The sequence below is a fragment of the Coregonus lavaretus genome (assembly GCF_964263955.1).
Source record: "Coregonus lavaretus genome assembly, chromosome: 3".
Lineage (NCBI taxonomy): Eukaryota > Metazoa > Chordata > Actinopteri > Salmoniformes > Salmonidae > Coregonus > Coregonus lavaretus.
In genome coordinates this window covers 63,518,593-63,544,271 of record NC_139990.1, presented here as the reverse complement: position 1 = coordinate 63,544,271, position 25,679 = coordinate 63,518,593, and the positions used below count along the sequence as shown (strand labels likewise).

Sequence of the window (25,679 nt, the reverse complement as noted above, 5' to 3'; positions counted from 1 at the left end):
TAAACATGTCATAATATATGTTACTAGCAGTCAAATACTGTAATCCAACAGTGTGGTAGCACAGGTAGATATCAAAGTACTTCACTAGTACTTTGTCACAGTACTTCACTAGTCAACAATCACATATCATTATACAACAAACAAGCCCAATGATGGATGGGACAGCTTCGTTAAAGCTCATTCCAATGACAAACTGTACTGTGCAAATTTGGTCCAATTCCTCTAATCGTGGCCTTATGTTGGGATGTACTCTTATTCTAAGTGTGATCGATCGGCACTAGGTCCAAGTAACATCAAGTCTGTTGATGTTCTAAATGGGTTTATTCTGGAAAGAGCTGGTGACAGGAATGTGATGACTCGTTCTCAGGGAGAACATTTATTTTACAAGGCTCCACCTTGTTGGAGGGACAAGGTTGGACAGTCTTTGAGTGGAACATAGGATACCAGGGAAGGGGGCAGAGGGAATGGGCATATTGAGTTTGATGAGCTTAGTAGTTCCACTTAATGTCCCAGAACTCTGAAGTGGCTTTCTCCGTGGCTGTGTCCACCACCTCCACCCCCTCGTTCTGATAGGGTGGCGTCGTGACCTTCTGCTCTCCCTCTGCCAAGTTGGTCAGGGCTGGAAAAACATAGCAGGTACATCATGTCATTATCACAGTAGAGCATAAAATAACTAAAGAGAGTCATACAATGATAACATTAGAGACCTATCACACACATCATGCATTTATTTAGTTTTATGTCAGTCAATAGAATGAATGTCTGTCCTTACCAGGGTGACAGGTAATCAAAGCCTCCTCCCATTGGCCGTTGGATAGGCACTTAATGACGGGGTTCTGTGTCTGGAGGAATCCTTCTTCACAGTAGTAGCGCACCTTGGAGTTGGTCTCGTAGCGCAGATTTGACTTACCAAACACCTTGGCATTGGCAATGACGGGGGGCTGGCCACAGAAAGCTAAACAGACAAATGTGGTTAGGGGTGCATTTATATTAAAACCATACTGAGAGATTGAGGACAACTTCTATGCTACACTACTGTGGTGGTTATGGTTGTGTACTCACATGTGCCCTTCTTGCAGGTGTAGGAGAGATGGTAGTTACAGGGCACATCACTCCAGTGCCCCCCGTCATGCCATACCATCACCACACAGTCCTCTCCAGACAGGAAGTAACTGTCAGGCTGGCCCCGGTACCAGTTCTCATACAACTGGCAGAAAAAGATAGGAAGGAGGATGAAGAAGTAGGGGAGTTTTAATACTGTTAGTTCACATATACAGTAGCTGAGAAGTAGTATGAGAAGCAGATCACATACCAGGAGGAGGTTATTTTTACATCAGGTCTTACAAAACATAAGTGAGGATGTTCTGTATACCAACGGGATACAATCCCAGAGGCACGTTCATGCAAATAACATTATGTTTATGGAGAACCTAGAAATATTTGATGGGAACACAGACTATGTGAGACTCACCAAAGGATTCCCGTCAGACCAGCGGAAGTCTCCCTCTATGGTTCTGTCATTCAGTCCCGTCCACTGGTACTCTCTGTACTTATCTAAAGGGAAAGAGAAAGCTCACTGTAAATTTGGCCCTGAAAACACTCACTCACCAGCAAGTAGGGGCTGGTGTAAGACTACAGGCCATGGGAAACAACTAAGGAATGCTAGATAATCATCTCCTCCATACTTCCAGACACAATACTAACACTGGCATCAAAGCCCTCCCATGTTTCATGGTCAAATGAGTGAATGGCAGGTAAGACATGAAAGAAGATGTTGCGTCTTCCCTGGACCATAAAACCTTAAACAGAAAGCATTCTGTTTAAACAAATAAATTCATTGGTTTCCTAAATATTATTCACAGATGGCACTGGGGTTACAGAGAGGTCTGAAAAATGTATGCACTCACTAACTGTAAGTCGCTCTGGATAAGAGTGTCTGCTAAATGACTAAAAATGTAAAATGTAAATTACACATTCAGTTTATGCATTTTAGGACTGTAAGTTATCTTCACACTGAATGAAAAATAGTTACGTTAACTAAGTTTCCCATTTAAATGATTGAATTACACCTTTTTAACAATCCACGGATGAGGGTTACACAGGTCAAGTTATGCAGAGCACTTGGAGCTGTCTGTTACAAGATCAAAGGACATGTTTTCAGGTCTGCTGTACCATTAATGTAGTCCTGTTCCTCAGGGGTCATGACCGAGATCAGGTGACCGCCACACATACGACAGTGCTGCTCTGCCACCTCCCAACCCTGACGCTTGGTGAAATGTTGGTAACAGAAGCCCATGAACTTCTCCCAACCTGGCTCACACACCTCCAGGTCTGACCAACATGAAGAGGAAGAGGTGAGATGCACACAGAGGAAACAAAAATATACATAAGGGGGAGAGATACACTACCGTTCAAAAGTTTGGGGTCACTTAGAAATGTCCTTGTTTTCCATGAAAACATACATCAAATGAGTTTGAAAAGGAAATATAGCAAAATGCATAGGAAATGTAGTCATTGACAAGGTTAGAAATAATGATTTTTAATAGAAATAATAATTATGTCCTTCAAACTTTGCTTTCGTCAAAGAATCCTCCATTTGCAGCAATTACAGCCTTGCAGACCTTTGGCATTGTAGTTGTCAATTTGTTGAGGTAATCTGAAGAGATTTCACCCCATGCTTCCTGAAACACCTCCCACAAGTTGGATTGGCTTGATGGGCACTTCTTACGTACCATAAGGTCAAGCTACTCCCACAACAGCTCAATAGGGTTGAGATCCAGTGACTGTGCTGGCCACTCCATTATAGACAGAATACCAGCTGACTGCTTCTTCCCTAAATAGTTATTGCATAGTTTGGAGCTGTGCTTTGGGTCATTGTCCTGTTGTAGGTGGAAATTGGCTCCAATCAAGCGCGGTCCACAGGGTATGGCATGGCATTGCAAAATGGAGTGATAGCCTTCCTTCATCAAGATCCCTTTTACCCTGTACAAATCTCTCACTTTACCACCACCAAAGCATCCCCTGACCATCACATTGCCTCCACCATGCTTGACAGATGGCATCAAGCACTCCTCCAGCATCTTTTCATTTGGTCTGCGTCTCACAAATGTTCTTCTTTGTGATCCAAACACCTCAAACTTCGATTTGTCTGTCCATAACACTTTTTTCCAATCTTCCTCTGTCCAGTGTCTGTGTTCTTTTGCCCATCTTAATCTTTTATTTTTATTGGCCAGTCTGAGATATGGCTTTTTCTTTGCAACTCTGCCTAAAAGGTCAGCATCCCAGAGTCGCCTCTTCACTGTTGACGTTGAGACTGGTGTTTTGCGGGTACTATTTAATGAAGCTGCCAGTTGAGGACCTGTGAGTCATATGTTTCTCAAACTAGATACTCTAATGTATTTGTCCTCTTGCTCAGTTGTGCACCGGGGCCTCCCACTCCTCTTTCTATTCTGGTTAGAGCCAGTTTGCCCTGTTCTGTGAAGGGATTAGTACACAGCGTTGTATGAGATCTTCAGTTTCTTGTCAATTTCTCGCATGGAATAGCCTTCATTTCTCAGAACAAGAATAGACTGACGAGTTTCAGAAGAAAGTTATTTGTTTCTGGCCATTTTGATTCTGTAATCGAACCCACAATTGCTGATGCTCCAGATACTAAACTAGTCTCAAGAAGGCCAGTTTTATTGCTTCTTTAATCAGCACAACAGTTTTCAGCTGTGCTAACATAATTGCAAAAGGTTTTTCTAATGATCAATTAGCCTTTTAAAATGATAAACTTGGATTAGCAAACACAACGTGCCATTGGAACACAGGACTGATGGTTGCTGATAATGGGCCTCTGTATGCCTATGTAGATATTCCATTAAAAATCAGTCGTTTCCAGCTACAATCGCCATTTACAACATTAACAATGTCTACACTGTATTTCAGATCAATTTGATGTTATTTTAATGGACAAAAAAATTACTTTTCTTTCGAAAACAATGACATTTCTAAGTGACCCCAAACTTTTGAACGGTAGTGTATGTTCATTATTTTAACATTATCTTTGAGAAAACAAAATATGAAATATGTTACTGTACCTGTCTGGCACATGTCTCCTCCATAGGTGGGCAAGCAAAGGCATTTGGTTGAAGACCCACTGTCGACACATGTTCCCCCGTTGGAACAAGGGTTCTCTAGGCAGACATCTGAGACACAAAGGTAGGAGAGGGCAAGTATTGGCACCAATGTAAATTTATTTATTTTGATTTATTTAACCTTTATTTAACTAGGTAAGTCAGTAAAGAACCAAATCTTATTTACAATGCTGGCCTATGCAGTAAATCCAGTAACAACATATCTAAAATATATTTTTGTGTGTGTGTTCCATTTTTGAATCCACTCTTTAGTGTCAATGTAAAGGACAGATACTACGTGATCACTTTGTTGATTTACATGGGAATTTATTTGAAAGCCACTGGAGGGAGCCATTATACTAGCAGTACTCACCATCACTGACTGACAAAAGGCCTACAGTGGACTGAGAGGTCAGTTTATAGAAAATATATTTTACCTATACTTTGACCACTACCAGTCAAAAGTTTGGACACACCTACTCATTCAAGGGTTTTTCTTTATTTTTACTATTTTTTATATTGTAGAATAATAGTGAAGACATCACAACTATGAAATAACACAAGGAATCATGCTGTAACCAAAAAAGTGTTAAACAAATTCTTCAAATAGCCACCATTTGCCTTGATGACAGCTTTGCACACTCTTGGCATTATCTCAACCAGCTCCATGAGGTAGTCACCTGGAATGCATTTCAATTAACAGGTGTGCCTTCTTAAAAGTTAATTTGTGGAATTTATTTCCTTCTTAATGCATTTGAGCCAATCAGTTGTGTTGTGACAAGTCCATATTATGGAAAGAACAGCTCAAATAAGCAAAGAGAAACAACAGTACATCATTACTTTAAGACATGAAGGTCAGTCAATACGGAAAATGTCAAGAACTATTAAAGTTTCTTCAAGTGCAGTCGCAAAAACCATCAAGCGCTATGATGAAACTGTCTCTCATGAGGACCGCCACAGGAATGGAAGACCCAGAGTTACCTCTGCTGCAGAGGATAAGTTCATTAGAGTTACCAGCCTCAGAAATTGCAGCCCAAATAAATTCTTCACAGAGTTCAAGTAGCAGACACATCTCAACATCAACTGTTCTTAGGAGACTGTGTGAATCAGGCCTTCATGGTCGAATTGCTGCAAAGAATCCACTACTAAAGGACACCAATAATAAGAAGAGACTTGCTTGGGCCAAGAAACACAAGCAATGGACATTAGACCGGTGGAAACTTGTCCTTTGGTCTGGAGTCCAAATTGGAGATTTTTGGTTCCAACTGGCGTGTCTTTGTGAGACGCGGTGTGGGTGAATGGATGATCTCCACATGTGTATTTCCCACCGTAAAGTATGGAGGAGGAGGTGTTATGGTGTTGGGGTGCTTTGCTGGTGACTGTCTGTGATTTATTTAGAATTCAAGGCACACTTAACGAGCATGGCTACCACAGCATTCTGCAGCGATATTTCATTCCTTCTGGTTTGTGCTTAGTGGGACTATAATTTGTTTTTCAACAGGACAATGACCCAACACACCTCCAGGCTGTGTAAGGGCTATTTTACCAAGAAGGAGAGTGATGGAGTGCTGCATTAGATGACCTGGCCTCCACAATCCCCCAACCTCAACCAAATTGAGATGGTTTGGGATGAGTCAGACCGCAGAGTGAAGGAAAAGCAGCCAACAAGTGCTCAGCATATGTGGGAACTCCTTCAAGACTGTTGGAAAAGCATTCCAGGTGAAGCTGGTTGAGAGAATGCCAAGAGTGTGCAAAGCTGTCATCAAGGCAAAGGGTGGCCATTTGAAGAATCTCAAATATAAAATATATTTTGATTTGTTTAACACTTTTTTGGTTACTACATGATTCCATATGTGTTATTTCATAGTGTTGATGTCTTCACTGTTATTCTACAATGTAGAAAATAGTAAAAATTAAGAAAAACCCTTGAATGAGTAGGTGTGTCCAAACTTTTGACTGGTACTGTAGATGACCTTTTCAAATGTTTTCAGATGGCATATATGAGGTGGAGCAGATATGCTTCCATGCTCTTTTTTAACCATGCCATTTTGTTAATGCCCCCATGCAGTCTTTTACATGTTATTTTTAAATTATCACTGTATGTCTAATAAATCACTGTGTGTGTTTATTTCATGAAAATATCTCCCATAGTCTCCTTTTGCCATTGAAATTATCAATATGATCGTGTGGGCGTGTTGATAGAAATCGAAATATATTTACATATACAGTCCTGCTTCGCGGATAGAATTGTCTAGACTCTAGATACATATGCAAATAAAAGATGGCTGGTCATTGGTCAGAATAATCAGATCAGATTGTGATGCCATGCTGTGGGCCAAAAACTCCCTCCCACCTGAACAGGCTGAAATTCCAGGTATTCTTTTTTTCTTATTCAAAAAGCTATTCCACTAAAAGGGAATTATCATCATTTTTACAATTTCACAGTGTTATTTCGACCTCATATTGTGGAAATATCATTTTTTTTTTATAATCATGCTTTATTTATTTCTGTTTTGGCTCTGTACTCCAGCACTTTGAAATGATACAATGACTATGAGATTAAAGTGCAGACTGTCAGCTTTAATGTAGGGGTATTTTCATCCATATTGGGTGAATTTACTGCACTTTTTGTAGATAGTCCCCCCATTTTAGGGAACCAAAAGTATTTGGACAAATTCACTTATTAAAGTAGTTGAAAGTTTAGTATTTGGTCCCATATTCCTAGCATGCAATGACTAAATACAGTTTGTTTTGGTTGTGTTTCAAATTATTTTGTGCCCAATACAAATGAATGGTAAATAATGTATTGTGTCATTTTGGAGTCACTTTTATTGTAAATAAGAATATAATATGTTTCAGAACACTTCTACATTAATGTCGATGCTACCATGATTATGGATAATCCCGAGTTTATTGGGAATAATGATGATTGAGAAAGTTATAGAGAAGCAAAGGTTATACCCCCAAGACATGGTAACCTCTCTCACCATTACCAATAACAGGGGAGGTTAGCATTTTTTTTTTGGGGGGGGGGTATGTTATCTATGCCTCTGTAACTTTCTCAGTCATCATTATTCTCGATTCATTCATGGTTATCCGTAATCAAGGTAGCATCCACTTTCATGTAGAAGTGTTTAGAATTGCATTGTCATGGTATCATTTAAAATCCAAAGTGCTGGAGTACAGAGCCAAAACAAAAACAAAAATTGTCAATGTCCGAATACTTTTGGAACTCACTGTATATTATGTTCCCAATCCTTTGCTGCTATGAACAGAGACAGCTCCTCCTGCTGTGTGTTTACCTCCAACAGAAACAATGATAATCCCCTTATTTTGCTGAGTCAGTTGTTTACTCTGACTGCCATGTGAATACTATTTTTTTCTGATGACTAAGCAGAATGGGGGAGGCATGAGACCATAAAAGAAATACAAGAGTCAAGTGGGTAATTTAAGGTGAGGTATATGGTAGAACGTATGCAATTATGTTTTGCATTAACACATACATTCAAATAATTGTCATGGTTGAGTTGCATTGAACGTTACCTGAAATGTTCCCAAATCTTTCTCTTGGAGTGGTAGGAGTGGTAATCAGTTTCTCCTCATCAACGTCCTCTTGATATAGGGGTGCTGTCGTCGTGGTCTGGTCATCGTAGTCCTCTGTGGTGAGCGTCGGGCTGGGGGTCTCCTCAGGCTCCTCAGTGGGTGGAGTGATGGAGTAAGGGTCCTCAGTGACTGAGGTCTCCCCACTGTACTCCAGATCTGCATCGGCCCGGGACTCCTGGGGTACGGTGGGGGAGGGCAGGGGGGTCTGGGACAAGTCAGGGAGCAGCGTGATCTCCATATCAGTAGAGGGCGCATCTGTGCTCGACTCAGGCTCGCTTTCGTCTGTGCCATTGACAGTTGTGCCATTGATGGGTGTGACAGTTTCATTCATGTTTGGGACTTCTGGTTCAAGGATCCCTGAGCTTTCTCCTGAAGACTCTCCTGTTCCTTCGGCGGATTCAGAGTGCTCCTCGCCTGATCCTGATCCTGAGCCTGACTCCACTCCCTCTTGGCCACTCACCTCCTGGTCACTGTCCTCGTTTCCACTCTCCTTGTCTCCACTCGCCTCCTGACCACTCTCCTTGTCTCCACTCGCCTCCTGACCAGTCTCCTTGTCTCCACTTGCCTCCTGACCACTCTCCTTGTCTCCACTTGCCTCCTGACCACTCTCCTTGTCTCCACTCGCCTCCTGACCAGTCTCCTTATCTCCACTCGCCTCCTGACCAGTCTCCTTGTCTCCACCCACCTCCTGACCAGTCTCCTTGTCTCCACTTGCCTCCTGACCACTCTCCTTATCTCCACCCGCCTCCTGACCACTCTCCTTGTCTCCACTCGCCTCCTTACCACTCTCCTTGTCTCCACCCGCCTCCTGACCACAATTCTTTTCTCCACTCACCTCCTGACCACTCTCCTTTTCTCCATTCACCTCCTGACCACTCTCCTCTTCTCCACTCACCTCCTGACCATTCTCCTCATCTCCACTCCCCTCCTCACCAGAAGCTGTCTCTGGGGTAGTAGTCTCGACTACTTCTGGGATTTCACCCAACCCCTCTTGCTCCACCTTCTCCAGAACTTCCTCCAGGGGATCAAACCCAGATGGAACGCTGGATTCGGGGATGAAGGTTATGAAGTCACCTGGGGAGCTGGCCTCTGCTTCCACAGATCGCTGGGTCGGGGGGGAATAGGTTATAGGTATGGGGGATGTCAAGAAGGTAACATCAAGCATTCCCTCGTGGACCCCAGAGGCTTCACTGGAGCCAGTGTCATAAGTAACTGTGAGGACTTCGTCAGTTTGAACTGAACCCAGGTCAGTGTGCTCATCCTGGTCAGTGGAGCCCATGGAAACCTTTGGTAATGAGTCCACTGAGGTGCCTCCTGCATCCTGCTCCACATGGTCATCTGGGGTAGAGGAGTCGGGTGACGTGACACCAGACTGCTCCTGAGTGGGGTCATAAGCTGCCAGGAAACAGAAAACAAACATTATTCAAGCCTACAGTTAGTGTAAACCCTGCCCACACTTGAGTGTTCAGTTCATTAAAAAAAAAATCACACATTACATATGCACAGATGTTTTTATGTAATTTAATAAAGAGAGTCGCACACTCTATACATTGTACAAGCTGGGTAAACCACCAACGTTTCGTTATCACTGTGCCTTCTTCAAGGTGATGTCATGATTGCTTGAACCAGGTTATGTAGACATCATGTTCAAGCGTTCATGACATTACCCTGAAGAAGGCACAGTGATGCTGATGTGTTGGTGGTTTATCCAGCTTGTATGTAGAGTGTCCGACTCTCTCTTTGAAAAATGTTTTTATAGCCTACAATTGTATAGCCTTTTATAGCATACCACCCTGCATCCCACTGCTGGCTTGGCTCTGAAGCTAAGCAGGGTTGGTCCTGGTCCGTCCCTGGATGGGAGACCCGATGCTGCTGGAAGTGGTGTTGGAGGGCCAGTAGGAGGCACTCTTTCCTCTGGTCTAAAAAAATATCCCAATGCCCCAGGGCAGTGATTGCGGACATTGCCCTGTGTAGGGTGCTATCTTTCGGATGGGACGTTAAACGGGTGTCTTGACTCTCTGTGGTCACTAAAGCTCCCATGACACTTATCTTAAGAGTATGGGTGTTAACCCCGGTGGCTAAATTCCCAATCTGGCCCTCATACCATCATGGGCACCTAATCATCCCCAGCTTCCAATTGGCTCATTCATCCCCCTCCTCTCCCCTGTAACTATTCTCCAGGTCGTTGCTGTAAATGTGAATGTGCTCTCAGTCAACTTACCTGGTAAAATAAGGGTTAGCTAAAAATAAATAATTAAATAAATACAATTTACTCTCCGTTAGTCAGCACCTCTACCACCTTTTTTGGGTGTGTGCCAGCTCATGCTTTTTATGTCATTTAATACCATTAAATACACATCTGAATATTTACTGCACTAAATCTTCAGTACATGACATAAATAAAAGTGTTTAAAAAATGCACAGAAAGGCTTCTCTATGGACTCACCATATTCAGAGGTAGGGATCAGTTCATAGGGGTCCATCTCCACTGGGCTTAGGGTAACCAGGTCTCCTGACTCAGCAGTAGCAGAGCCACTGTTCTCCCCTGTCTGGATGACCAATGAGTCCAGTGATGTGGTATGCTCCTCAGAGAGAAGGACACTGGCACTGTGGTCCACAGAGTTGGTTAGGCGATATTCAGTTGTTTTCTCAAAGTATGGAGGCTGAGTGGTGGACTGGTCAAGGAAGAGCTCTGTTTCCTCGTGTGGTGAAGTGGAAGATACAGATGTCTCCTCGACACCCCCAGCGATGGCTCCCTCAGGCCTGAAGGACCCTCCTGAGAGGTCGTAAGAGGTGCTTGGGTAGACCAAATCTGTGTCTGTGACATGCTCCACCTGGATGACATGCTCATCTCCGGAGTCGTCCTCCTCAGGTGTGGGCAGCCCACTTTCCAGTTGCTCCTCTGGAGAGCTGTCATACCTAGTAGTGGCTTCAACTCCGGATACATTGTAACCTGCAGCCTCAGAGGTAAAAGTGTAGTGTTCGGTCTCCTGGGTGATCTCTGTTTGCAGATGGCTTTCCTCTGAAATACCATACTGAGACTCTGTTGGCTCACCACTCTCAGGGGTTGTGCCAGGCATGGGCTGTGGATCACTGGACCCATCCACCTCCTCATACCCTGTGGTGGGCACGGGGGCCTCCAGAGAAGTCCCTGGTACACCCTCTACAGAGGGCTCTCCTGATTCCACGTTTGACTCTGACGAGGGCTGGTAGGGATCGGGGCTACTAATGTTGTCTTCATGAGCAGTTGTAAGATCACCTGATTCATCATTTGTCTCGGGAGAAGGTGGATACAGTGTTGGGTTTGCATTTAGCTCATCATAGGTTGTGACTCGGTAGTTTGAGTCTAAGTTTGCCTCAGGGGCAGGCTGATATGATTCTGGGTTGCTGACCTCTTGCACCGGCTGCCAGGTGTCCTCTGTGGGCTCCAGGTCTTGGGGGATGGATGTGGGGGTGTATGGGTCTTGGGGTTCAACCGGAAAGGGTAGCTCCTCGTGATAGACAACAGTAGGGCCCTGGCCATCGACAGCCCCCTGCTCCTCTCCAGGCTTGTCTGGGTACTGCTCCCCAGGAACAACCCCCTGTTCCTCTCCATGCTCCTCAGGCACAGCCCCCTGCTCCTCTCCATGTTCTCCAGGAACAACCCCCTGTTCCTCTCCGTACTCCCCAGGGACAGCCACCTGCTCTGGGTACTGCTCCCCAGCCACAGCCCCCTGCTCCTCTATATGCTCTGATGGGTACTGCTCCTCTGGAACAGGGATGGCAGCCAAGGAGCCCTGAGCTTCTTCACTCCCCACCTGCTCCGTCACCTGACCCAGGCTGAATTCCTCCAGAGGCTCAGACAGCGTCACAATGTCCTGGCCGATGTCCTCTGGCTCTGTTGCCAGGTAATCATGAGGAGATTCGGTGTGAGTGTTGCTGTTGCCTGTCAGATGCAAGGGCAATGAATCAAAGTTAGGCCAGAGGACAACTTAGAATACAGTAGGAACCGTGTATAACTTAAATATCTATGCTTTCAAAAGCTCTTACCTCGGAAGCAGTAAGTGTCGTGGCGAGTGTGTGCCTCTGGAAAGCCTGTCTGGTTCAAATGGCGATAGACAGTCCTGACCCCAGGCTCCCCTCCACCACAACGCTCCCTGGGAGTGACAATGGGGTAGCGTACACTCCCATCAGCCAACCACCCCGGGCTGCAGGCGTTCAGTCCGTCATTCCAGGCTGCATACAGCTGACCTGTGGTAGCCAGCTCCGCTCCCTGAGCCAGACAATAGGCCTTAGCTTCCCATAGGGTGAAACTTCGGGGGGCAGAGCCATGGAACACTTCCCCTGTAGATATGGAGGAAGAAGTCAGGTTGTGATAATCTGCACTTGATCAAATTCATGGAATACTCCAATAAAGACCAGATTTTCTTACCCTCTATGTTCTCCACATAACAGTATACATCGTACAGCTCATCAGGTTCCAGCAGCCCATAGTTCCTAACTCCAGGATGCCCATCCATGTCTCCAAAACATCCCTCTCGTGGCATCTGGATGGGATATCTGTGGAGAAGAGTGTTGATACTACATAGTGTTATACAACTGTTATAACAGGGGGGGAAATTTATAGAAGTGGATGAAAGCATCTCTCTATCTGTGTCCACTTGATATGAGAGAACATTTACAGTGGTCTTTTATCTGCCTGGCCCGTACCTCACTGAGTGGTCTGAGAGCCAGCCTGCATCACACTGCTCATAGCCACTGTGGTAGGCTGCCAAGAGCTGCTCTGGGGTGGCGATGTGAGCCCCGATCTCCTCACAGGCATCCCGGGCCTGCACAAAAGTAAAGGCATAGCGACTGGAAGCATCCCGGTAGTGGAACACTACCCCTGTTGAAGGTCCACAGTCTTGGTGTTATTTCAGATTCAGTATTTTGTGTGAACTACAGCTACATTCACAAGCGTAGGCTATATCTGATTTATTAGGTTACAAACTGCTCTGGTCAGGCAATCCATAATCTATTACTGGCTGGGTGCATAGGGTGGGAAAACCAATTAATCTCAGCAGAATTTGTATGACATTATAAAGGTACAGAAGTGTACAATAAGTATACAAAACATTAAGAACACCTTGCAAATATTGAGTTGCACCCCCTTTTGACCTCAGAACAGCCTCAGTTCGTCAGGCCATGGACTCTACAAGGTGTCAAAAGCGTTCCACAGGGGTTCTGGCCCACGTACACATGGGAAACTGTTGAGCTTGAAAAACTCAGCAGTGTTGCCGTTCTTTACACAAACCGGTGCCTCTGGTACCTACTACCATACCCCGTTCAAAGACACTTAAATATTTTGTCTTGCCCATTCACCATCTGAATGGCACACGTACACAATCCATGTCTCATTTGTATCAAGGCTTAAAAATCCTTCTTTAACCTGTCTCCTCCCTTTCATCTACACTGATTGAAGTGGATTTAACAAGTGACATCATTAAGGGATCATAGATTTCACCTGGATTCACCTGGTCAGTCTATGTAATGGAAAGAGCAGGTGTTCTTAATGTTTTGTACACTCAGTGTAAGTGGTAATGTACAGTTAGTGTCTATGCTGTGTTTTGTAGGACATTCTTGGTTTCTCCTAGAGCCATCCTGTGACTAACACTTCTGACTGGCTCACTGCCTGCTGAGACACAAGCCTTGACACATGCACTTCTGAGTTGTTACTGCCATAGGTCAGGAACTCTGACTTATCCCCTACATCTATGACATCAACCCCTGGCCTCACCTTTGACCTTGACCTGAGCCACATCGTCGGCATCCTCCAGGCCCTGCTGCACCTCACAGCGGTAGAAGCCAGAGTCGTTGTACTGCAGACCCTCCAGCCTCAGGGTGAGGTCAGCTGGGGAGGAGGCGTAATGGAGCAGGGAGGCTCTGTCCTTGTAGGCCTCACTGACCTTCACCCTGTCCCCTCGGGCCACCAGGATCTCAGTCTCGTGTCCCTGGGACAGCATGCTCCACTTGACCCTGGGTAGGGAGAGGACGGCGTGGCGGCCATTCGTGTTGGGGGGCGGGTGGGACAGAGACACCAGGCAAGGTAGGGTAAGAGAGCCCCCCAAGACGGCAGATAAGGGAGGGGTCGTAGGGATGGTCACCTGTAGGAGTCTGGAGTCATCTGGAGAGTGCAGAATGAAGGGGTTAAATTTCTGACATTATACAGTCAAAAAGTTCACAGCTTAAAAACAATTGGGGAGGGGTTGGCGGTGTATTGGGGGGCGTGTCTGAGGTTGCAGTTGACGGTATTTGTTAAAGTCAGGAACCCATTTAAAAGTCTTGTCAGTTGCCACTTGCCGTCATGGTGTTGTTGACACAAATACCGGATGAGACACTTCCTCTGTACACCTGGGTACATCAGTTAACCTTGATTTCTGCTGTTAAAGTCACACCTAAAATAGTTTTCAGTGTGTGTCAGCGAAAACTATGAATGATCGGGGAGTGATTAAAAAGTGCCCCTCTACCCTTAGAAATCAAAGGTCATAGATAGTTGAATGGATGTCAGTATAGCCGGGGCTGACAGGGGGTAGTCACGCACCTGAGGCTTGGCTGGGGGTAGAGGAGGACGGTAGGATGAGCAGACAGATGGCACACAGCAGCAAAGACGGGAGCATCTCCAATCTGCAATAGAGAGGGAGAGAGAGAAGGGGGGGTGGGGGGGGAGAGACACAAAGAGAGAAAGACATTATCATAGTGAAAGCTTAATAGTAATAATGTAGAGAAAGTGAGGAAGAGGCAAAAAGGTAGGGATGACTCCCTCAATATCTCTCAGGGCCCTGCGCCATCTTCAGACACCTGGAGACAAAAATATACAAGTATTAATTCATGCTTACAGCCATTCATCAACCTCAGAGTAGATTACTAGACAGTGGCAAGTGGTCAGCTTTCACCAACCACCTCAGCCTCTAGGACCGTAAAATAAAAGCCATGGCTAAGACATCAGCGCTGTCATTTAGCAGAGACCTTGAGAATGGATAGGATGGTGTGTTAATCCATCACATGATCAACCTGAAGACCTTTTGAAATCACTAATTAACAAATATTCAATCTTCATTTTGACAAATTGATTTGTATGTACAGTTTTAGGGATTGTTCTTTAGTTCTGCAGAATTTTGTTGAGCTTCCAATAAGTTAATTGATGAGTCTATGGGTTTGTCTTTGTGGGGTTTTGTGTTTTCACATGTGTATATAAATGTATTTAAGTCCGGGAGTGTCATTAGTCAGATAGTGTGTGTGTGTGTGTGTGTGTGTGTGTGTGTGTGTGTGTGTGTGTGTGTGTGTGTGTGTGTGTGTGTGTGTGTGTGTGTGTGTGTGTGTGTGTGTGTGTGTGTGTGTGTGTGTGTGTGTGTGTGTGGATAAAGTAACTGTACTGTATGTGCCTTTTTGCATCTGTCAATTAAAGTGTGTTAGAGAGTGACTGTCTGTGTGGCCTTGCTGTTATCCAGCTGGCATGAGTCAGACTTTGGGAGCTCTCGAGTGTGAGCAGAATTCTGATGTCCCCCAAATTCCCCCAGGATAGCATGGCAAAAAGCCTTTTCTCCAACTCGACTGCTTTATCATCATTACATCCCTTTCAGCAACCTAAATGTTAAATCCAAACCACCCCCACCCCATCAACATTACCCATGCACCAAAGACACACAGACACAGCTACACATTTTCCTGACTGACTCGATAGGACCGCAACATTACCCATTCTGAGCAGGCCAGTAAATTCAAATAAGCAGTGCGTTTCTTAGAGGGTGCAAAAATGTATAAGTGAATAGAGTCCCCCACTGGATGTGTTGGTGAATGGGGAATGAACTATGCAGTCATGCTGCAAACCCAGTGCACTGGGCGCTTTAGTGATCACTTTCTCACAGAGAATCTACACTGAGCGGACACAAAATTAAGAACACCTTCCTATTATTGATCAGAACCCTTTTGCACTCAGAACAGCGTCAATTCGTCGGGGCATGGACTCGACAAGGTGTCGAACGCGTTCCACAGGAATGCTGGCCCATTTTGACTCCAATGCTTCCCACAGTTTTGTCAAGTTGGCTGGATGTCCTTTGGGTGGTGGACCATTCTTGATACTTACGGGAAACTGTTGAGCGTGAAAAACCCAGCAGCGCTGCAGTTCTTGACACAAACTGGCGCGCCTGACACCTACTACCATACCCCGTTCAAAGGCACTTAAATATTTGGTCTTGCCCATTCACCCTCTGAATAGCACACATACACAATCCATGTATTTCTCAAGGCTTAAAAATCCTTCTTTAACTTGTCTCCTCCCCTTCATCTACACTGATTGAAGTGGATTTAACAAGTGACATCAATAGTATGTTCTGTTTATTCCATATGTAACTCTGTGTTGTTGTTGTTTTTATCACACTGCTTTGCTTTATCTTGGCCAGGTCGCAGTTGTAAATGAGAACTTGTTCTCAACTGGCTTACCTGGTTAAATAAAGGTGAAAAAATAAAATAAAATAAGGGATCATAGCTTTCAATTGGATTCACCTGGTCAGTCTATGTCATGGCCAGAGCAGGTGTTATTAATGTTTTCTATACTCAGTGTACAGTACATTGCCTTTATTCAAATGCAAGTCTAACTTCAATGTAAATTCTTTATTCAACCTAAACTATCTAGTATTGTAGGTGGCATTCATTTATCATCAGGCCAATTATTTACATTTTAGTCATTTAGCAGACGCTCTTATCCAGAGCGACTTACAGTTAGTGAATGCACACGTTTTGTTTTTGTTTTTTATACTGGCCCCCCGTGGGAAACGAACCCACATCCCTGCCGGCCAAACCCTCCCCTACCTTGGACGACGCTGGACCAATTGTGCACCACCCATGGGTCTCCCGGTCGCGGCCGGCTGCGACAGAGCCTGGACTCGAACCAGGATCTCTAGTGGCATAGCTAGCACTGCGATGCAGTGCCTTAGACCACTGCGCCACTCGGGAGTATAATTATCTTTATAATGACTATTCTATCTGCAGATATATCCCTGTAATTCAAATGTCTTGATGTCCTAAAGTTTGTCTTAGGAAGAAGTGATGATTCCGCTAAATGGAGAAGCAGGAGGAAATGTCTACTGACAGCCCACGGTAACTGTAAAAGTCACATCCAGACCCTTTCATCTTTTTTACAAGCTATTTTACAAGCAACCAGTGGTTAGAGGAAGATAATCTCAACCTATACACTACACTGCCTGTCTGGATTGTTGCTTCACTTTTATACAGAATCCTGATATTGTGGAAAATCACATTAGGCACTGGAATTAGGTCAAGAAGAACTAAATTAACTGGAAATAAAGGCAGAAATTAATGTTGGTTTTGTAGTAATCCGACTGCGCTTAATGATAAACTACCCAAAGTTCCCATGTAATACTCTATTTTCATAGTTTGAAGTACAGTGACCTATTGCATAACATAAACTGTAAATCCAATTGTAAACATGGTGATTGTTAGAGTGTGATCTCTGCAAATACAGTAGAGGAGTAGTGATAGAAATGTGTAATGGTGGGTAAATTGCACATGGTCAAAACTGTCTCGAAATTGAAAAATGAAATTGGGGAGCTGATAGAGTATATCCGTGGCAGTCTTCATAACAGTAGATGGAGAGAACGTGGACAAACAAATTAACCGTCACACTGGCAGCCTTCCCTCTCCTACTTGTCTCAGCTCCGGTTTCTAGGAAAATCAAGTATTTTTTGTCCAGTTCCTCAATTACCCTCCATTCAATCTTCCTCAAGCCTATGACTGTTAATTAAGTATGTAAGCAGACAGCATTGATATGTATTCCTTTCCCCCATCACCCCAAACATCACCACCCCCCAATATCCACACACACACACACACTAGAGCTGGGACAATAAACCCCAAAATAATCGATACTGACCGAACCAACCATTTATCGAGGGCAATGTGAAGTTTGAAATGAAACGGGACAATGGTAGCCACAACATTCAAAGTGGTAGAAGTCGTTTTAAGTGTAATATAAAAAAGTAACTGGTGCACATAAACTTATCGTTCAACTTATCATTATCATGATAATTCAGTAAATTTATCATGATATGGATTTTTATTCATATCGCCAAACTCAAACACACACACACACACACAGTAGTTTTCTTCCCTGCTGTGTTGGGCGCATGGCCCTTAGCCACGACTACATTTCCATACTCCAAGGAGAGTATGGAGGAGGACGCATCCCTCTGGGGAGAGAGAGAGGAGGACGCATCCCAGGCAACCTCAGATGTGCTTAGACATGCATCACAAGTGGCTGGAATAACCAATGACTTCACCTTGGTCTGACCAGAAAGGTAATTTCAGGCTGATGGACTGCAGTATACAGTGTTGTTGATGGGGATGATGGTGGTGGGAAGGGGGAAGTGTGTGCGTGTGGAAGTACCTCTGTGGTTGAAGTAATGGTATGATACATCATTCTCTATGGTCAAATAGAATACTGTGAACACGAACACACACACACCTGGCCCACACAGCCTCTCTCTTCTGTAGCTTATCAAACACCAGCTGTCCTAGTCATTCTTTTCATCTTGTTCCCCAATCTGATTGACTCCCCCTCCTTTCATGGAAATGACACCCACCACCACTGCTGCCAGTCTGCCACCCTCCATTACCCGGCCTTGTTCCACCCAACCACCCCACCACCACGCCCACCCTCCAATCCTGCCTCGCGTTACCTCGAATGACTCCATCTGCCCATCTCTAGGGGCAACCCATACCCCCTCACAGGCCCAGGCTGGCAGGAAGCACAAAGGGGGGAAGGGGGGGGGGGGGTGAGAATGACAAAGAAAGGGGCTATGAGAGAGAGATTGGGGGGCCAAAACTGTACAGAGTGCACTGAGTGCAGTGAGAGAGGAAAGAGAGAGAGAGAGAGAAAGAGAGAGAGAAAGTCAGCAGGAAGGAAGCTTTAGTGTGATTCAACAGTCCCCCTCCGGCAGGGCAGGACACAACAGAAGGTCCAGCTGAGGAGTGACATTAGCCATATTGCTATTAGCGTTAGCCGCTAGCCACTCCAGCCAAAGGGACTGACTCATGGTGGTGGATGTGGGGGGTGGGAGCCATGGCCCATTTGTAGCCTGTGCCACAGGCTGATTAGGCAGAAATGCAGGGCTTCTGAGCACTTTAAGGGCTTATGGGAGACTGTCAAGGCAAACTGTGGCAACTCTCACAGCAGTACACCAAATCAGTCCACTCTCATCAGTCAACAACACGAAGATGGTGCAATGACCTATTTAGAAACCAGTGAGCTCATATTTGCATTGGACAGTCATATTTGTGAGGTTAGTCAAACTGAGAAGGATAACCCAGATACCATAGTTTCAAAGCTTCTGTCTTGACAGTCAGGCTGCAAGGAGGATATAGCTACTTGATTGTACATAGGAACATGATTAAGAGACCAGTAACGTCAGGCTGACAGCTAGGGCAGTATCCGGCCCTGTTAAAACTCAGCTAAGTAGCATCAAAGTGCACCTTATTCTTATATGCCTCTACTTTCTTTATGGAAGAGCTAATAATAATGGTCCTGTGAGGCTCAGTTGGTAGAGCATGGTGCTTGCAAAGCCAATGTTTGTGGGTTCGATTCCCGCTGGGGCCACACATACGAAAATACAGTATATGCTTGCATAACTGTAAGTCGCTTTGAATAAAAGTGTCTGCTAAACGGCATATATTATTATGATACAGACCTTATCGTTTCTCCGGTGACTGGTTGGCTGAATATTTAAATATAGAAGTTTCAAGCTGACAAACAAAAGTTAATTATTCTCTCTTTCTTGGACAGCAGAGTGATATTATGCACTCCCCCTGCCCTCTCGTTCTGCTACCACTCCATACAGTAGGCCATGCGTGTCACTTCCTCTGCTCACACCCCTCTTCATATTTCAGGGAGCTCCTCATGGCTGTCCCTACCTGAGGCCAGAGTGATGAGTACATCCAAGGGCCAGACTGGGCTTGGGGGTTCTCTCACACGCAAACGCAAATCTCTGATTCTAAGACTTTTACAGTTCCACTTCTCCATGTAAAAGTACAAGGCTTGTTGACATACGTACTGTATCAGGCAAGTCCTGATTGGGGCCATAGTACTAAACTAGGTCAATGTACTGTATGGGTCCATGTTAGCTCTTTTAAAATGACATCTACCAGAAACAGAAGTGTTGATAAATTGACAATGAGAGTTCATGTGTGCAACCCATCGCTTGAAATAGCCTATACATTGTAAGTGCCCCTTACTATCAAGAAAACTAGCCAAATATGTATGCTGACTGAGAGGTGTAGAGCAATTAGCTAGCTACCTGTTCCAACGTAACTATCACTTACCATTTCACAAAACATCTATGTTAGTCCACTCAAATATCAACTGATAGGCAGTCTCTTCCATTCTGTGTCCAAGCCTTTGATGCCCAGTTCAGAGATATCTATGTCTTAATCAATATGTTTAAGCAAAGCCACTGTTATTAATGTCAATACAGTAGTTGGTTGGGGAAAATAAACTGTTTTCCCTGTCACAGAATGTCCATATGTAGCCAGTTTGGAGTACAACTTGTATTTCTATAGGTACAAGTAGGCCTACAAAAACAGTGTGCATTGCCCAATGCCCCATATGTTATACTTCATCAAATCAGTTTGATCATAAAATCAGTTTGGAGTGAATCATTACACAGCACTGTAGCAGGTGCAATCTGTCTGGATCCTGCTTAACTGTGCTCAGCAAACAATACATGAGAAAAATGTTATTTTAGCTTTATATACCATACATTAATAATTGAGATTGTGGGTTCCTGGTATTTAAATCAAAACAACTTTATAGCAAAATAAACTTCCATAAAATTGTCATTTTGACCTACAGCATAGCAATAACAGTAGGCTAAAAGAGGTGGTAGAAAATATTTATTTATTTATTTCTGACAAAAACATATAGGCTATATTGTTTAAAACGTTTTTCGAAAATGTCTCTAATTTGCTCTAATTATGGCAAAATGTATTGAGCATTTTATGTTTGATTTATACAACGAAAAAACATTTGTTGGCTAATTCATGACCAAAACTTGTTATTCTGCGACAGAAATGTATTCTAATATTTATCAAGGACATGCCAAAAATATATGATTTACAAATCCATCACCTACCTCGTTTAAACGACGCTCTCGAATTGTCCTTTGTGTGTACCTTTGTCTTTTGAATCAGACTCGACAGGTGCAACTTCTAATAATTATTTTTCCAACAAACTTGAATTAAATTAGACAATGGGTTGTCAGGTACGAGGATCCCCCACGTTGAATTGAAAAGGGTAAAGAACTACTTGAGCTCCGTCCGCCAGCGAAGGAAGCAACGTAAAGAGGGATTGGAATAGGGGGCAGAGAATTATGCACGGCAAAATCTTGAACAGCCCACTTTCTTCCTTCGACCAAGAACACTTTCCCATTTGCGGGATGATGGAGAAAGGGGGGTGTGTGACAGAGATGCTCAGGAGACTACGATTGAAATAACGAAACGGACAAATCAATCACACACAAGGATGCAGGTTGAAGGAATCACTTCAGGGGGAAATAATATCAGAAGTCAATAGCCTGAATTCAACGCTGCAAGTCAGTGTGTCAAAGCAGGACTCAAGATGCTGTGTGGTCCGATAAGCGACACATGTGAAGGCCATGATCCCACACCATCTCGCAGCAGAGGGTACCACTGAGGATGCTGAAGTGGGACTACAATAGAGCCCTATAGGCTACCAGCAGCGCCCATTCACATACTCCAGTTATCTATACTACAATTACAAAACAACACTTCAGTCTGCTGGTTTTTCAATCTTTCAATTGTTCAATTTAGAGCAATCATGCATAAATGTTTAATTTGACCAACCATACTTGTAAACCACTGAAATGATTTGTTTCCATGCTCCAAATTCAGTGAGAAGAGAACATATCATGGTGATTTGATTAGGCCTATTCATTGCCTGTCATGAAGAATATGACCAGTTATGACCATCGCTGATCACGCACAATTAGAAGAGGAATCTTCATTAAAATCCTCCTCCTACAAGCTCCCCTGAAATATTGCAAGGCTCTCAAGAAATTAACAATTCATCCAAGACTGAGGGTTAACAGCTAATGGTGAAAAATTATCCTCATTATGTGCCCCTGCACAAAGGGATTCATTGAGGGTTAGTAATCTGGGATAATCTTGACTAATTTGTGGATGACAGCAGATGTTTTTGCTCAACCTGTCGACAACATGAAAGGCCAAACAAAGGTCAAGCGTCACAATCACATTGCTTTGAGTTCCATTTGGATGCTTATGCAATTTCAGTTCCCAACTAAACAAAATCTCTATGGGATTCATCAAGACCTGTATTGGATTACTTGCACAACAATATGAGTGTGTGGAGGAACTATTTGTCCTTTCACAGCCATCAGAGTTAACCCAGTTTCCTATAAAAGTCAAACATGACACAGGTTGAAAGGACGTGGGAAACGATCATGTACATATTTCCGACTAGACACAAAGCAGGACCTTGCTTTCGCGTGGACAGGCTGCAGAGTCAGTCATGATTCATGTCTGCTATGCTCACCACTTGTGGACAGAGGGTGGATGCTGGCCAGCCACAGAGGTTTTAATGGTCAAAATTAGAGAAGTTAGAGAAGTGGGTGTGCCATAGTAGTAGTGCTGAGCAAGAGCTCTTGGTAAGAGGGGAGGGTGAATACGGCTTTGTTCATAGCCTTGCTCAGCTGACAGTCGTGGCTGAGTGGCGGGCTGTGGAGGAATTTAACATATAGGCATGGTGCGGGACGGTCAACATGAGTGCTGGGAAGCCAGTGGGACGGACGCCGCTGTTGGACTGCAGGCCCAGAGGCATAGATATGATGGCAGGCTGGCTGGGAGAGAGTCGCCCCATATTCATGTCTGCTTCCTTTTTTCCGCCATGAACTTCCCACCCCCAGTCTAGTTCATTCTTGGTTATTGTGACCATCCATGTCAATGTTATAATTGATAATGTGAGGGCCAAAACATAATTGCAGAAAATAAATTTTACATTACAAATAGGTCAGTGAAAGGGGCCTATAACTTTGACAACTTTAATAACTTGCTCAGGGGATACTCATTCCAGGCAACGTTTCCCAATTCATTCAGCTATATCCCTTCATGGCACAAATACATGCATTCCACCTGGGATTAAATCTGATCACTGACCTGATTGTTCCACTGCTGTAATACTTAACTGCCTTCAATATTAATGAGAACCTGTTTGGCTCATCTCACAGACGGCATCCTTCTTCAGCTGTGTCACTGATGAATGCGTTGGTAGAAAGTCATTTCTCAACCTTTTGCAATGACTTCTCTGCACGGCACCTGCAGGCATTTTGTGGCAGAATTTAGAGCTCAAGCTTCTCTGGCATTTGTAAAGGTCCACTCTGCGGTGCCTACACCAGTGGGAGTGGAGTTAAAAGAGAATATGCATGCGACACAATTTATTCCTTGACATGAAATGGTAAAAACCATTTGACAAGAGGAAACATTGGAAAGCTCCAACAAGTCAAAGATTTTTTGTGAAATGAATCGTCTTTTAACCTCAGTGGATAGCTATTGTGAAGAGTCAAGATAAATCAGTCAAGATGTCTGTCAAGGTTAAACAAGGGTCCACGTAACCAGTGAATGGGTGGCAGCCGGGAAGACTGGCATACATTGGGTTGCGAAATAATTCACCACCCTTGGCATTTTTCCTATTTTGTTGCCTTACAACCTGTAATTAAAATCAATTTTTTTTTGGGGGGGGGGGTTGTATCATTTGATTTACACAACATGCCTACCACTTTGAAGACAAGAAATTAGACAAAAAAACTGAAAACTTGAGCGTGCATAACTATTCACCCCCCAAAGTAAATACTTTGTATAGCCACCTTTTGCAGCAATTACAGCTGCAAGTCTCTTGGGGTATGTCTCTATAAGCTTGGCACATCTAGCCACTGGGATTTTTTCCCATTCTTCAAGGCAAAACTACTCCAGCTCCTTCAAGTTGGATGGGTTCCGCTGGTGTACAGCAATCTTTAAGTCATACCACAGATTCTCAATTGGATTGAGGTCTGGGCTTTGACTAGGCCATTCCAAGACATTTAAATGTTTCCCCTTAAACCACTCAAGTCTTGCTTTAGCAGTATGCTTAGGGTCATTGTCCTGCTGAAAGGTGAACCGCCGTCCCAGTCTCAAATCTCTGGAAGACTGAAACAGGTTTCCCTCAAGAATTTCCCTGTATTTAGCGCCATCCATCATTCCTTCAATTCTGACCAGTTTCCCAGTCCCTGCCGATGAAAAACATCCCCACAGCATGATGCTGCCACCACCATGCTTCACTGTGGGGATGGTGTTCTCAGGGTGATGAAAGGTGTTGGGTTTGTGCCAGACATAGCGTTTTCCTTGATGGCCAAAAAGCTAAATTTTTGTCTCATCTGACCAGAGTAGTTTCCCACATGCCTTTTGGCGAACATTACATTTACATTTTACATTTTAGTCATTTAGCAGACGCTCTTATCCAGAGCGACTTACAGGAGCAATTAGGGTTAAGTGCCTTGCTCAAGGGCACATCGACAGATTTTTCACCTAGTTGGCTCGGGGATTAGAACCAGCAACCTTTCGGTTACTGGCACAACGCTCTTAACCACTAAGCTACCTGCCGAACATCAAAAGTGTTTGCTTATTTTGTTCTTTAAGCAATGGATTTTCTGGCCACTCTTCCGTAAAGCCCAGCTCTGTGGAGTGTACGGCTTAAAGTGGTCCTATGGACAATCTCCGCTGTGGAGCTTTGCAGCTCCTTCAGGGTTAATATTTGGTCTCTTTGTTGCCTCTCTGATTAATGCCCTCCTTGCCTGGTCCGTGAGTTTTGGTGGGCGGCCCGCTCTTGGCAGGTTTGTTGTGGTGCCATATTCTTTCCATTTTTTAATAATGGATTCAATGGTGCTCCGTGGGATGTTCAAAGTTTCTGATATTTTTTTATAACCCAACCCTGATCTGTACTTCTCCACAACTTTGTCCCTGACCTGCTTGGTGGTGCCCCTTGCTTAGTGGTGTTGCAGACTCTGGGGCCTTTCAGAACAGGTGTATATATACTGAGATCATGTGACACTTAGATTGCACACAGGTGGACTTTATTTAACAAATTATGTGACTTCTGAAGGTAATTGGTTGCACCTGATCTTATTTAGGGGCATCATAGCAAAGGGGGTGAATACATATGCACACACCACTTTTCTGTAATTTTTTTTATTTCACTTCACCAATTTTGACTATTTGTGTATGTATGTCCATTACATGAGATCCAAATAGAAATCAATTTAAGTTACAGGTTGTAATGCAACAAAATAGGAAAAACGCCAAGGGGGATGAATACTTTTGCAAGGGACTGTAGAGTGGCATGCCCTCTCAGAATCACTGGTACATTCTGGCGAGAAGGTGTAATGTCCTGGATTTAGCCACCAGGAGCTCTGGCACCAGCGGTGGCGAGTACGTGGTTTTCAGTTGCCTGCTCGGTCAATAGAGGTAGACCAAGGCTGACATGAGAAGAACAGAAAGGTTCTCTGTGAAGACCTAGCATAGGTCTTCACAGAGGGAGGGGGGAAAACAGAACAGCCAAAGGCAGTAGCACACGGTTCACACCCTGACCTGGGAAGGAGATGGTACAACAGGGGCCTCTCTCTATGGGTCCCGCAGCACTGAAGTATAAGTCTACAGTCAGCTCCAGCAGATAATGTCTACAACAGCAACATGAATCAATGTGATTTCTAGTTTTGACACAAATACTTTTAATTGAGTATTGCCGTTGAGCTAATGCGTTGCTACATTATCCACTGAAAAGAAACTGGATGACATAATACATTAGGTTTGTTTAATGACTACTGGGGCCGTAGTGTACTCACACCGGTCTGGCACACTTGTGTTGAA

The 25,679-nt window shown here is 44.2% G+C and overlaps 1 protein-coding gene across 1 annotated transcript; it reads right to left on the bottom strand.

Annotated features, from left to right (window-relative positions):
- Positions 1–488: 488 nt before the first annotated feature.
- LOC311108433 (brevican core protein-like) lies at positions 489–18,815 on the bottom strand (the record flags this gene model as incomplete). Its single annotated transcript, XM_084151057.1, has 14 exons — positions 489–619; positions 773–955; positions 1,063–1,207; positions 1,472–1,554; positions 2,173–2,331; positions 4,080–4,187; positions 7,659–9,113; positions 10,165–11,643; positions 11,748–12,041; positions 12,130–12,257; positions 12,408–12,582; positions 13,474–13,860; positions 14,278–14,360; positions 18,784–18,815. 14 exons carry the CDS (start codon positions 18,813–18,815, stop codon positions 489–491), a joined length of 4,842 nt encoding a protein of 1,613 aa, XP_084007183.1.
- Between the last annotated feature and the right edge of the window lie 6,864 nt (positions 18,816–25,679).